Source organism: Copadichromis virginalis, linkage group LG6 (assembly GCF_057382275.1).
Source record: "Copadichromis virginalis isolate Kocher_CV1m ecotype Utaka linkage group LG6, C_Virginalis_male_GT1.1, whole genome shotgun sequence".
NCBI classification, from domain to species: Eukaryota; Metazoa; Chordata; class Actinopteri; order Cichliformes; family Cichlidae; genus Copadichromis; species Copadichromis virginalis.
The window spans coordinates 20466368-20479861 of NC_140623.1; the positions used below are offsets into that span (position 1 = coordinate 20466368).

General features: G+C 38.7%; 1 protein-coding gene across 5 annotated transcripts in view; it reads right to left on the bottom strand.

Annotated features, from left to right (window-relative positions):
• Positions 1 to 13494, bottom strand: part of npnta (nephronectin a) — a 56761-nt gene that overhangs the window by 39466 nt on the left and 3801 nt on the right. For all 5 annotated transcript variants that reach the window (XM_085459146.1, XM_085459145.1, XM_085459144.1 and 2 more), the window contains exon 2: positions 4170 to 4270. In XM_085459146.1, the coding sequence (XP_085315272.1) occupies positions 4170 to 4270 (101 nt within the window). The remainder of the gene's footprint in view (positions 1 to 4169; positions 4271 to 13494) is intronic.

The following is a 13494-nucleotide window of genomic DNA, read 5'->3' on the forward strand; positions in this document are numbered from 1 at the left end:
GAGAGGACCGTGTGGTTACTGACGCAGCCGGGATCAACTTGTTAAAAAATGGCTTTTAAGCGTCGTCCTCAGTGAAACAGAAAGGGAGGCACTTTCATGTGACCAAAGTGAAATGCATTTCACTGGAAATGCAAATGTTCGAATGCTCACAGTGGCAGTGAAATGTTCGCGATGGCAGCTGGTTGGAATAAGTAGCTTCAAGTGTGGCTTTGCCTGCTGGATGGCCTGTCAGAACATTATGAGTGCAGCCTCAGTCTGCTATAAATCTAAAGCTCATCTCTCTCACACATGCCCCATCTGCCTGATTTTCTCACTTGTCTTCCCATCCTAACGTCTCACCTCCACTACAAGAGCAATCACCTCCAACTCCTTCCCCTTAAATCATTTCCTCTACACCCCAGGATTTTTACTTTTACTCCTTTTTCTCTTCTTTCCCGCACTTGGATCTAAGAGCTAAGAAAAAAAAGTCAGGGTTGATCCATTAAGTTTCTCATTCTTTGAGAGAAGTCGCGCAAACCGGCTGCTGAGCTCTGAGTCTGAAAAGCCACAATCCGATAGCTCCAGCCTAATCTCTTCCATCTCCACTAAAATTTACCAAGACCTGAAATCTGTGACGACTGCAACCCGTCACACACATGCAGAAAAAGGTACGCTCACATGCACACATCCATGATTACCCACAATTTCTTTCTGAAACCTTCCGCCTCCCTCCTCTTAGATTTAAATCAGCACCTTACTGACTTGATGGAATGCTGATTGTAGTCTCAAGTGAATGGATTTTGAGCTGTGCCCACTCAGGAGCATTGAAAGCATTAAGGCGAGCACTCACCGAGTGATTTAACTCACGGAACAGATACGGTTTTGTTGGGAAGGGAAAGTGGTAAAGCAGCAGCTTCATATGGTGGTTAAGTTCAAAAATAGCTGATATTTTTGGCCGAACATGGAACATGTGGGATTCCAGAGCAACAAAGAAGACATGCTCACACACTGCTGTTTGGCTGGTCAAGTAACCGATGCAAACAGGACTTTAATGTGACGTAACTGGTTTATTTAGGGTTTGAAGCTTCCGTGCTTCTGTAGTTATCTTCATATTCTTTACATCCTCAGCAAAAACAAATATCTATTTTTTAAATGGGAAGCTGTAAAGGCAGAGAGCCCAGTACAAATGCACTGGGAAGTACTGGGCACTGAGATGGCTCACTCCTGCCAGGATTACTGCTGAATTTGGCTCTGTGTTCAAACAAATACATTTGAAACAGTGGTGATTTTTCCTGTATCATTCCAGCACAGATTTTCTAGTTCAAGTGTCAAGGCCTTGGGAAAAGGTAGGAGGTGTTTTTGAACAAGGTCAGCTACAGTATAAAAACTATTTCAAATTCCAGCCGTGAAATCAAACCCCCTCAAGCTGCGAGTTTAGTTCCGTCCTCTAAACGATTATCATGACTTGCTCCAAGTGTTTATGTAAGAGCAACATTATCATATTTTGTTACTAATAGACGCAAAGAAAGAGGTGGATAAAAGAAAAGACCTTAGGTTAATCTGCCTAGGCTGCAAAGGAATACAAAAACAGTGCATTGATGAACTCAAGGAACACTGTTCGTGTTCTTTAGAACAAAAACTCTTTTACATGTAATGGGAGTGAAAAACAGCTGCTAAACTCAAAGGCTTAAAAATCTTTCAGATTAGCAATAATGGACCTTTGGACTCAACAAACAGCGTGTGGCATATTTTCTATTAAACAAACCAAAAACCAAAAAAAAACACAAAATACAGTGAATAAAATTAGCATGGCATGGTGAGCTTCAACAAATGAGAAAACACATCAAAATATGGTAATTTAAGCAATGAGAAACACAAAATGAGTCAACTGTTGAGTGAATTAAACATTATTTCAAAAAGCAATAAATATGTGCCCAGTTAGAAACATCTCTTGGCCCTTTTCCACAGCAGGAACTTAACAATCTCAAGTTGTGTGAGGTCCTGCCTTTCCTTTCCACTTTATTTTACAAACATTGTAATGTTATTCTTTATTTGAAAATAAGGCATAATTTTGAAATATTATATGCCAATAAAAAGACAGCAATATATAAAAGAATTATGTTTATTTTCTTTCATTTTATACACAACCAAATGAAAATCAGGCTAAGTCTTTTAAATAAATATGTGTGTGTGTGGGGGGGGAACCTAAACATATATTGAATATCAAAAATAAAAACTTGCCTTATGTTTGTTGTAATGTTGATTTAGTGTTTGTACCGCATCCGGTTCATTTCCAAAATTCGGATGAGATTAGAGAAATAAAAGCTTAGCTAGCAGCTAACATTGTAGCAAATACTGACATTGTTTCTTGCTAACATGGGTTTTCTTAGTTGAGAAGACTGTTGCTGCTAGGAATTCACACCCTGATATATTTAGATTTGTTTTTAAATGACAACGAGCTGATTTAAGGCAGATCCAATCAGTTTAGTTTTATGACATCTCCAGCACCACACAGGTTGCTAGTGGTGCAGCTAACTTAGCTTAGAGGAAGCTAACAGCAAAGTGTGAAATATTTCGAGGCATTTCACAACAACAGTTTTTGTTTATATTTATTTATTTGTATATATTTGCATCGGTTTTTAATTTACTAGCAAACTACGATCGAGTAAGTTGATATGACTGAGAAGCTCAGATGAAGATGTTTTCTTTCCCTGACTTGCTCTCTCTGCGGTTATGTTCAGCAGAATGCGTCTTTAGAAGCCTTTGCTGAACGTATGGAGACGTAACATTTTGTTATTTCACTTCATCTGACTTTTGTAAGCTGAGCGTTGCCTGAAAAATTACTATTCTTCCTGACAGCTTATTAATTTATCATTATTAACTCAGCAGTGGCTTAAGCCAAGGTGACTGCATTGGATGAGAGCTGGAAGTAGCTGGATCGGTGCCTCCCTGATCACCGCTCACATATCTGTAACCAAAAACGTTAGTGTAGTTTCTCATAAAGCTCGACAACAGAAGGAAACCAAGGCCAGACAACTATGTCGCACAATTTCCGTTAGTATCATGTGATACATACTGGAAACAAAATGGATTTTCCCCCAATATAGAGATCCTTGGTGTTATCAGAATTTGATCCATTTGGTCATTAATTTGGGGGAATTCCAGAAGACCTGTATGCTCAAATTACCATTCAAATGGGCCAACACAAAGCTAGTGTGCAACCTCTCAGTAGTTCAGCTCAGCTCAGCAGAATCAGCCATATGTACATGCTGTATAGGCACCAATAATGTGAAAGCACGAAAAAGGCTGGACATAACATGAATGTAAACAGTAAGCTTTTGTAGTAATTAACGGGCAGCGTATTCATGTTAATACATGGATGAAATTGCTCCAGTTAGTTAAGAAACATCTAGAATCTTTAAAGATCATCATTAACACATTGTACCTCATGGGTTTCATCTCCAGGGCTTGAGCGTATACTTCTTCGTAATGGCCCATGTGAGGTCTTTTGCCCTGGCTTTTTGCTTATCTAAACTAGCCAGCTGTTGGCTTAGCACACACACAGGATGAGAGCGCTATTGATTTTCTCTTGGCAAGGAAGCGAATAAGCATACCCACTTCTCTAACCTTTTTAATAGCCGCTTGGTAAATTCTTGCCGTGGAAAAGGCCTGTTGATGTGTTACCCCTTTTCTTTTATTAAATGTCCACAGCAAAGCAGCAGGCGTACCATCAGAGCCACCAAGCCATGCAAAGGGTCTGATATTTGTGAGGCACCCAGCAAGTGTCTAAAATCCACTGGTATATTCACACATCCCTCAGTAGCATGGAGTAAATATGTTGATAATGTGAGATGAAGCATTCAGTGTTACACAATGACAGGACACATCCTCTGAATCCTGATGAGTCAAGTTATGTGCACCTGACAACACCATGGACTATGTTAACATCACTGTTTGTTTGGTTTTTTTTACTTGTTCATGCACTGCCGGCAAGCTTATGTTTGCACACTTGTAATCTATAATCAATCTCCTATCTCCCCTTTGAATGTGTCCACCTGCAGCTATAGTCTCTATGACAACATCTATGACCTCTCCCTCCTCCCTCTAGCTTGAAACCCCGCAACCTTGTTAGCTCCCGTTTTGCTCCCCACCCTCCGAGCAGCACCAGCAGCGGGCACGGTGGCACTCACGCTGGCAGTGACCCCAGGAGCGACGAGTCCATCCCCAGCAGCAGTCCACACGGGCCCCATATCGACACAGGCCATTGGATGATGCCATCTGCCGTGGCCACCTGTGAGTGGATAACATAATAGGTTCACAGCCAATTAAAACACCTTAATGAAAAGCCTTTTTATATTGTTTGGAAGGGGAAGGGTGTGTGATTCAGAGCTTTCATGAGTCATTTTCCTGCTGCAAAGAAAAAGAACCAGAAGATACATTTAAAGACTATTTAAATAAAAAAAAAAAGGCTTTTTAACCACTAGGTACAGTGAGCACTTATGGCAGTCATACTAATTGCAGGTACAGCAATGAAAATAGACACACACGAAACAAACGAGTACAGTTATGTTCACATCAGGTAGATTAAGCACTACTGCAAAATGCATGAATAATAACAAATAAAGAAAGCCGGGTCTTTCTTGATAGATTTTTTTCTAATGTTTAATTTCCTCATCTAAATGTAGAGCATGAAGATGGATAAGGTTTCTGAACAGATTTAAAACCCTTTATTATGATTTAAATTCATTAGGGCGAAAAATAAAACTGGCTTCGCTTGACTAATGTGGGGAGTTTCAGTTTCAGTGCATAACAGCTCTTTGATTATGCATCAATCACAATCCTAAAACAGTCCACTTTAAGTGATGTCTATTTGCTTATTAATGTCAGAATGTGATGACAAATCTCATTTATTGAGGACTCCGGGGTGCTGTCTCTCAATTTCACTCCCTTTTTATAAAAATAAATCAGATACTCTGTTTGTGTAACACAAAGAAACAGCGGCAGCAAAAGAGTTACGTTTGAAAAGTGGTAAACAGAAAACATTTGCCACTTTGCTTCTCAAATATCTGAAGGGGGTGAAAGTGACAAGTGTCAGAAAGTCGACGAAGACTGACTTTTCACCGCTTTGCCATAGCAGATTATCTCCGAATCATGGAAACAAAACTGACAGCACATCAGCTCGTGTTGGTTTCTTTAATGTCAAACTGGAGACCTGTATTGAAAGCCTGCCAGGCCCGATTTGAATTTAGCCTTCAGTGCGTGCATCGCTACGCCGCTGACACGCACATCTGACAACACCACATTACTGCTGTGTTCACTTGGCTTTCGGGAGCTCCTGGAAAAGATTAGGGACTACGCGCTTCCGGTTGTCCTTGAAAATACAATATTTGCCTCCAAAATGGCAACTCCATGACACTGGAAGATGGTATTATCTCTGCTACACAGAGATGATAGGTAGGTATTAGTTCTTATACACATTCTAAAGTAGGTTATTTCCCCAAACACAACAGTTCCTCTATGAGAAATTAGAGCCGGATATTTTTGTTACACTCTGCTCCATTCTGTTCAGAGCAAGAAATAGCTTCTTGGCAGACCGCGTATGTGGATTACCTTTTTTATCTGTACGAGGGCCGACCACATATTTATGGCGAGAATAGAGTGAAGGAATGAGCCCATTTAAGGATACTGAAGAAAATCCAAGGCACATTCTTTAAGAGCCTGGCGCTCATATGCTACCTAAAATCTGAAACAATAATAAACGAATCAGTGGATAGGGAAGATTTGTTGCAGCTGACTGTTTTTTCCCTCTTTCTTCAAATAAAGATGACAATGTTTTTAACCAGTGGGACATTTTTATCGTCATTTATAGGAGGTGTGAAGCACATGAGGAGGTTTGCACAGATCACTGAGTAAATCCAATACAATAAGAAGGTTTTAATTGCACAGAAGAGCTGGAAAACGCTGTAATCCTGCACAAAACAAAGGAGAAGTTCACTTCCTTTACGTGCTTCACACAAAAGACACTTTCTATTTGTCTCTCAATGAGAAAGTGAGGTTGTCGCTCAGTATTCAAGGCACATCCTCTGCTGCTATCCCTGCCTGTTAGTGCCTCTATGCCAAGATGAGGAAATGCTAATGCTTGCCCCTGCTGCCAATCACCTCTTTAGAGAAAAAAAACAAAAAACAGACGGATGCTAAGTGAGAGTGGCAGATCCAGGGAAAATGTTTGTCTGCTGCCTGGTGAGCGGGAAGTCAGTCAGTGAAGCACACAGTATGGGTGAGGAAATGAGGAGGGGAAGGAAAAGGAAGCAAAACCAGAAGAGAGGAAACAAATGAAAAGAATTGCATGAAAGCAGTAAAAGAGGAAAGGAAAGAATAGGAACGGTCTGGACAGCAGCCACATTTCTCAACCTGCCTCCCCTTCCACACTAGAAGCTTGCTGCATAAAACAAATTAAAGATGCTTCTGCATGAGGCAAAAACCCTGCTCGTTGACACCTCTCAAAACATCTGACAACCTCCTTTGACATTTCAGTGATATTTGGATTTGGCGACTGGAGGCTGATTTCATCCTGATGTTTTGAAAGCTCTTGTTAATTGCTGCATAAGGCAATCACCACCTTAGAATATGGAGGCATCAAGTGGAAGGCATTTATGCTGCTTCGGCTGCACCTGTTCCCATATAACCTAATGGCCTCACATTCGTTTGCAGCCTGCAAAGTAATTATCACATCGAATGACTCCCGTGGATGTGCAGATTTAGTATCGTAACAGTTTTCATTTTTATTTCTGACAGTTTTATTACAAAAGCATATTTTCATGTTCACGTCATAATCTTCAGCACACACGCGTTGTGCCATGATGAAGATGACAAGAGCAAAAACTCGACATTTTTTAGATATACAGGGCTTTGTAAAACACACAATGATAAAGTCATTTTTAAATTTCAAATGGGAAAAGGGAGATTAAGGGCCAATCACTAGAGTAAAGGCTCAACCCCTCTGCTCTGTGCAGGGTCTGGCTAATGTGAATGTTGTAAATGATCCATAACTAGTTTCTGTTAACAGACAAGCTGCTGTAATTGGAGACGGAGCCAGAAGGTAATGAGTAAAAGGCGAGCTTCAGAAGTGTAACTGAGAGAAGATTAAGATGGCAGAAAGCAATGGCAATTTATTTATTTATTCACTGATAGAGATTGAGGAAATGTTTGTAACAGAATCTAGACAATAATGAAATGTGTTTAAAAGTATGTCCAGCTGTGTGTGGTGGCATAAATAATAATATGCACGTCTGATGGTCTGGTAAGCGACAAAGAGGAAGGTAACAAAAACAGCCACTGGACCTATCATATCAAACTTTTTATGGACCTTTATGATATATGTTGCAAGTATTTGAAGAGCATTGCTTTGACATCAGTCAGAAGCAGCTGGTCTGCCTATACACCTATATAACTGACTTATGTGACATCAGTGATGGCTATTCATGTGCTTTATATATCAAGATCAATGTAATAATTGGAGAAAAAAAAAACTAATAGTAGCAGTAGTATCTGCACATTTTTAACATGAAACTGGTTGAACTCTTACATTACATAAAGGAAAGTTGTTTTATTCTTGAGATTTTAATATTGGCACACAGTTAAATATAAATCCTAAAATATTCTTCATCCCTTTTCCCTACTAAAGAAACTGAATTTAGTAAGTCAACCATCAGTAATATCGTCACAAATATTCACAATGCTTGTATTGACTCTGGTGTAATCCTCTGAAATATTGCACAACATTTTCCTCTGCTACTCTTCACTGATCTTTTTTTTAAAAGATTGACAAGTTAGAGCTAAAAATAAAAGTGAAAAAGCTAAATACTACTGAAAAAACCTGTTAAAAATGTCCTCACGCTAAAATGTGGGATTCATACTTTAGTTACAAAAAGATTTGCATGCTACATGTAACACTGTAATTGATGAAATAACTGACTCTATAATCTCTATCATATCTGAAATGATCATGAGACATGATGGAGGAAATCTGAACAAAAACAGCTAACGATGGGTATTTTAAAACTGATTTTTTTTTAAAGAACATAATTTACATACACTATTTTAAAAATGTAAGAGATAGAAACAAAGAAATAAATTAAAACAAAAATAAACAAACACACATACGAGTAAGCTAACACATTATACTGAGCTTATTATATCTTCACACAGCGATCAGAAGTGATGCTGGAAGGTGCTTGAAGTCCTCAGCTGGGATCACAAAAATAAATGTGCTCCTTCACACCAGAGTCGAGCAAAATGCCAGAAATAATTTAAACATTGAAAATCTCCCAAACAGTTTTGACTATTTTATCTTCATAGGAGAAAATCTTTCTCAAGCTATTAATCCTCCTGAGGGCAACACTTGTAAGTAGAGCAGGGCGATATGACCAAAAATATTTATCACGATATACATTTGAAAATTTGCGATAACGATATAATTGACACTAGACAAAATGCTTTACAACTCCACAATTTTATTAGTGCAAAAAACCCATCAATGTATTTTCACTTAAACAAGCAGCTGTTTTTTATGTGCATTAAAGTTATATAAAAATGTAACAGTGCAAATGCAAATTCCTTGCTGACAGTTTAACCAAAAGGCATTTCCAGTGGAAATTGGCCGACATGTCCTCAGCATAAACGTGTATAATATCCACAAAACTTAAAAAGAGGTTATACACACACAATACAGTAACATCATGTTGAAGAGCAGTACGTATCACTCCGCGAGGCTCCTGCCTACGATAGCCGCAATGCTCCGACAATCCATCAAGCGGTGCGGGTTCGTAGCTTAGCAAAGTCGTACTGGAACATTTGACAGATTTTCGAGCACCGTGTACGACATAAAATCGTTTCGAGGTCAGTAAACACAACCAGAATTCATACATAAGGCACACGGGATTATAAGGGGCACTGTCGATTTTCAGAAAAATCAAAGGATTGATTTTAAGTGTGCCGTATTTTCCCAAAAACAGGGTAATAACGACGACCCGCTAGCATGCTCTACCAAAAATAGTGCTTTGTTGTGTATCTGATGGACGAAAGCTAAACCAGTTCTACACCACTGAAGTTGCAGCATTTTTACAAACCAATTCTGGTTCATTCGTTTCATTCAACGATCTGCTTTCGACCTTCTCATTCTCCGTCGCCGCCATGCTTTTTCCGCCATGTGCGTATGAAAACAAAGGCACTGCGCATGCGGGTTTTACCCATATTCTATGGCGATATTTCATTTTCTTGTCGTTGCCCAACATTATACCGGTATTACCGTGAACGGTATGATATGGCCCAGCCCTACTTGTAAACAAATCTTCAAGGAAATTATTTAAAGTCTTTCTTCTTGACACCAGCTGATAAAAATACATCTTCAAAGCATCACAAGCATGAAAAGTTCCCATACAGTGGATATGGATGGTATTCATAGTAAAATTGTACCTGAGATACAAAGATTGTCAATGGTGACAAAACAATATATATGTGTACATGTATAACAGATTGAATACCACCACAATATGGCTTTAGAAAAAAACAGAAGCACTTGTATCTCTGTTCTTGAACAAAACCAAAAAAACCCCCACAATGATCTATTGATAAAACTGGCACATTCTTCCTTGGTTTTTTAAAAGTGTTTGATTTCATATCCATTGCAAAATATTTCCGAGACTTCAGACTCCTAGATTTTGAATATTTGGTTTAAAAATATGTATCTTTCTTTCTTCTTTTCTCACAAGCTGGCGGTTGGCAAAGCCAATACGTCTCTGTGGGTGCCGTAGGGTTTCCATCTTGGTCAACGATGCACTTCCAGGCCTTGCGGACTCTGGCCTTGGCCTTTGCTTGCTCAAGGTTTAGACGTCATTGTTTAAGATCGTCTTCAATTTGCTTGATCCAAATCTTCTTGGGCGCGTCACACTTGATTCTGCAGTGGGCAGGGTGCTACTGCAGCAGGAGGCGATATGGCAGGCGATGGTTCCTCATGCGGCAGATGTGGTCAAACCACTGCAGTCGTCGCTTCTGGATCAGCTCTTCCATTGAGAGCTTCTGGTGATATTGACTACGTATTGCGCTGTTGTTGAAACAGTCACGAGGGCCACTCGGAGAATATGACGCAAACAGTGCATTTGGAAGACCACGAGCTTGTTGACGTCGTGCTTGAGGATGTCCCAGGTCTCAGATCCATGAAGAATGGGCAATGCCAGTGTGCAGTACAGACAGATTTTGGTAATGATCAGTAGAAAGGAAAAACTCTAAATGAAATATGCAATATGCAAAGTAACACTATATATGGAGTCCCACAGGGATCAATATTAGGACCACTCCTCTTCCATTTATATATCAATTATTTTGTTAACTAACCTAGTTTCATAAAATAAAAATAAAACTCTAGAGTCTCCAAAATATTATAAACTAGGACACCTGGTTGAAATGCAATAAACTATTGTTAAATATTATTCAAACAAACATATTTTAACCAAGCAGAAACCAAATAAACTGCACACAAGTATGAATGTGAGTGTGAATTATTTCCTGGTTCACTGTGTTATCCCTGTGACAGACTGGCAATCTGTCCAGGTTGTACCCCCCTCTTGCCCTATGGCAGCTGGGATAGGTTCCCGCCCGTGACCCCGAAATGGATAAACAGAACAAAGTGGATAGATGAACCGAGAACCCAATTAATGTATCCAAATACATGGTAGGGTTGTCGAGAGGGTAAAATTTACAAAAGTTTTGGGTGGTTGATGTTGATGAATATCTGAATTTTAAGAGGCTTTTTGACAAATTAATGAAGAAATAATCTGAATATGTTGATTTATTTTTCAAAGGGAGACACCTTTTCCCAAATGAAGCTCTTCTAACCTTGTATCAGTCTCTGCTTGAGCTTCAGTTTTACTGTTAAAATATTACATTGTGTAGCATTTATCCTACTTATTTCAAGAGATTGCAGATTTTACAAACTTTTCACAACTCCTGTGTGATATCTTATTTATTAAAGTATGTATAATATCATATTTAGATTCTCACACAAAAGTCCACTGACCCAGAATGAGCTTGAAGAAAAAACACAACAGCTGCTACTAAAACATGTTTGATTCTAAACCCTGTATGGTTTTTTTCAAAATCTGAAAAAAGGTTCAATTTAATGTCCATGATTAAATGAATCTATACCACTAATCTATACAGTAGATTAGTAGAGTGGTGTGACGGTTAGATAGAAAGCACTGTGATCTAGAAAAAAGAGTTTTATAATATGTGTGTGAATGGGTGAATGAGACATGTTGTATAGAGCACTTAAGTAGAGTAGAAAAGTGCTATGTATGAACCAGTCCATTTACCACGTGCTGCTGTGTTGAATTAATGTTTCTGTAATTTAGGAACCTTAGAGGACAATATTTTTAGAGATAAAGGTAAATATAACGACTTTTTTTTTTTCATGTAAATTAACTGATGTTTAGGAAGTCTCATTTCACAAATGACTATTTCTTATGTAATTGTGTCTGAAAACTGCATTTTACCTGATTTGTGAAAGTGAACAGGTTCATGGATCAACATTTTAGAGATTGTTCATTCCTCTTGTATGTATTGCACAAAGACCCACGAGTGTTAATGAAAAAAAATAGCTGGAGCAACTGGAAGTTGGTAACATTTTCAAAAATTGTATAAATAATTTAAAATTTGGAAATAGGTCTGTAGCGTTTTTCTTTTGTTTTTGTTAATGTTTTTAAGGAGCAGGATGAGAAAGTCAGTAATAAAATGCAGCCAGGTAACAGAGAGAAGATGTGGGGGAAATGACTGGCAGACTTCTTAATTTATATGGTGCACGCGACTGATTGTTTCAATTGCAAACACTGGCTAGAGTCTCCTTGCGTTCTCTGGTATTGAATAATCAATTACAGCAGATGACTGGAAGAGCATTTTTATAATGGATGGGATTCAATTTTCCATAAGCAAAAGAGCCAAGAGAAGTGGACATTTAATGGTTTTCTCTAATTCCTGTCTGACAGTGAATATATTTCTGTTGTGGAATGTTGGTTTAACAAAATAAATTAAAAAGCCGCTGCAACCCCCCCATATTTTTCTGACATTTTGACCAAAATAATTAATCAAGAAACAGATAAATAATGTAGACAATCATCAGCTGAAGCACTATTCATTTCTGTGTGTGGATATCCAAAGGAGATAGAGGTCAATGAAATGTGAAATTAACATTATGCAAACAGCAGATAGATGATGCAACCACACACGCACAAGAAAAAAGAAAAAGGAAATGATGAACAAAAGTGCATTATGAGTATTAACTCCTACGAGGATGGTGGGCTGCTTGTTCAGTGCAGTTGGAGCAATGATACAAGAATCTGCTGAGATGCAACAGGTTGAGGATTATTAAATTAACCATCTCCCTTCGAATGTTTTCTTCCTACACACTGATACAGTATATGTATATGAATTAGTATAACATATTTCGTGTTTTCACTAATCTATGAATTTACTCTACAGCAGTTGTGCAATTCTACACAATCTGAACTTGAAACTGAGGGTTTAATGCAGTTCATCAGCACCCTGTTTAATCATCGCAACGCCACGGCAATGTCACATTTGAACTTTCTGAAACATTCATGGGTTGCAAATTAGGACTTACCACAATCAACAATGGGAACTACAGTAACACTGCACAATAGAGGAGACCTTTTTTTCTCATATGTATCTTGTCCTCTGCCTTATTCTACTGAATGAAAAGCTGGCATATCAAATGGACGTGAGCATAATACCTGCATTTATTACCCTGAAGCCCTGAATAATGATCCCAAATTGCACTAAGCCTTGAAGGAACTCAAGCAGATAATTATTACCCTTCATGCATGCTGTGTGACAACTCTTCTCAAGTACAGAGTATAAGACAAGGTTGTTCCTTCAGAACATGACAGGTTGATATCCACTGTGGTGACACCATCCTTCTTCCATTGTTTTACAAATGGATTCATAGCTGGCCACTATCCTTTTCCTGACAGCGAAGAGCTGAGTCAGTCTATGGCTCACAGAGGAGCAATACAGAGCGTGAATAATCCAGGTCCATGAACTTACATGGTCTGCATTCATAGCGATGATAATCTAATCAAGCTATCATCCATCCGTGACCCCTAAAGTATGCAATGCAGGATTTCTGACTGGATTTTTATCACAAACAACCACAGATGTTGAATTCTTCATCAGCATTAGAGACTTGCTCGAACCTGCCGAGCTCAGATGAAAGCAGGACTTTGTGGAGTCAAAAGGAGTCTGCTGTCTTAATTAACCGCTTCAGCCCAACCTATCAGCGGCATCATTGACTCATATCTGAGGCAAAGATTTATATTTAGAATGAGCAATTAGTCGGTTTATCCATCTGCCATTAAAAGCCTAATGGACAGTATTCACTGTGTGGCTGAGAAAAAAAAATCAAACTCTACCACCTTTAATGATGCTGTTTACAAGAGGGTGGGG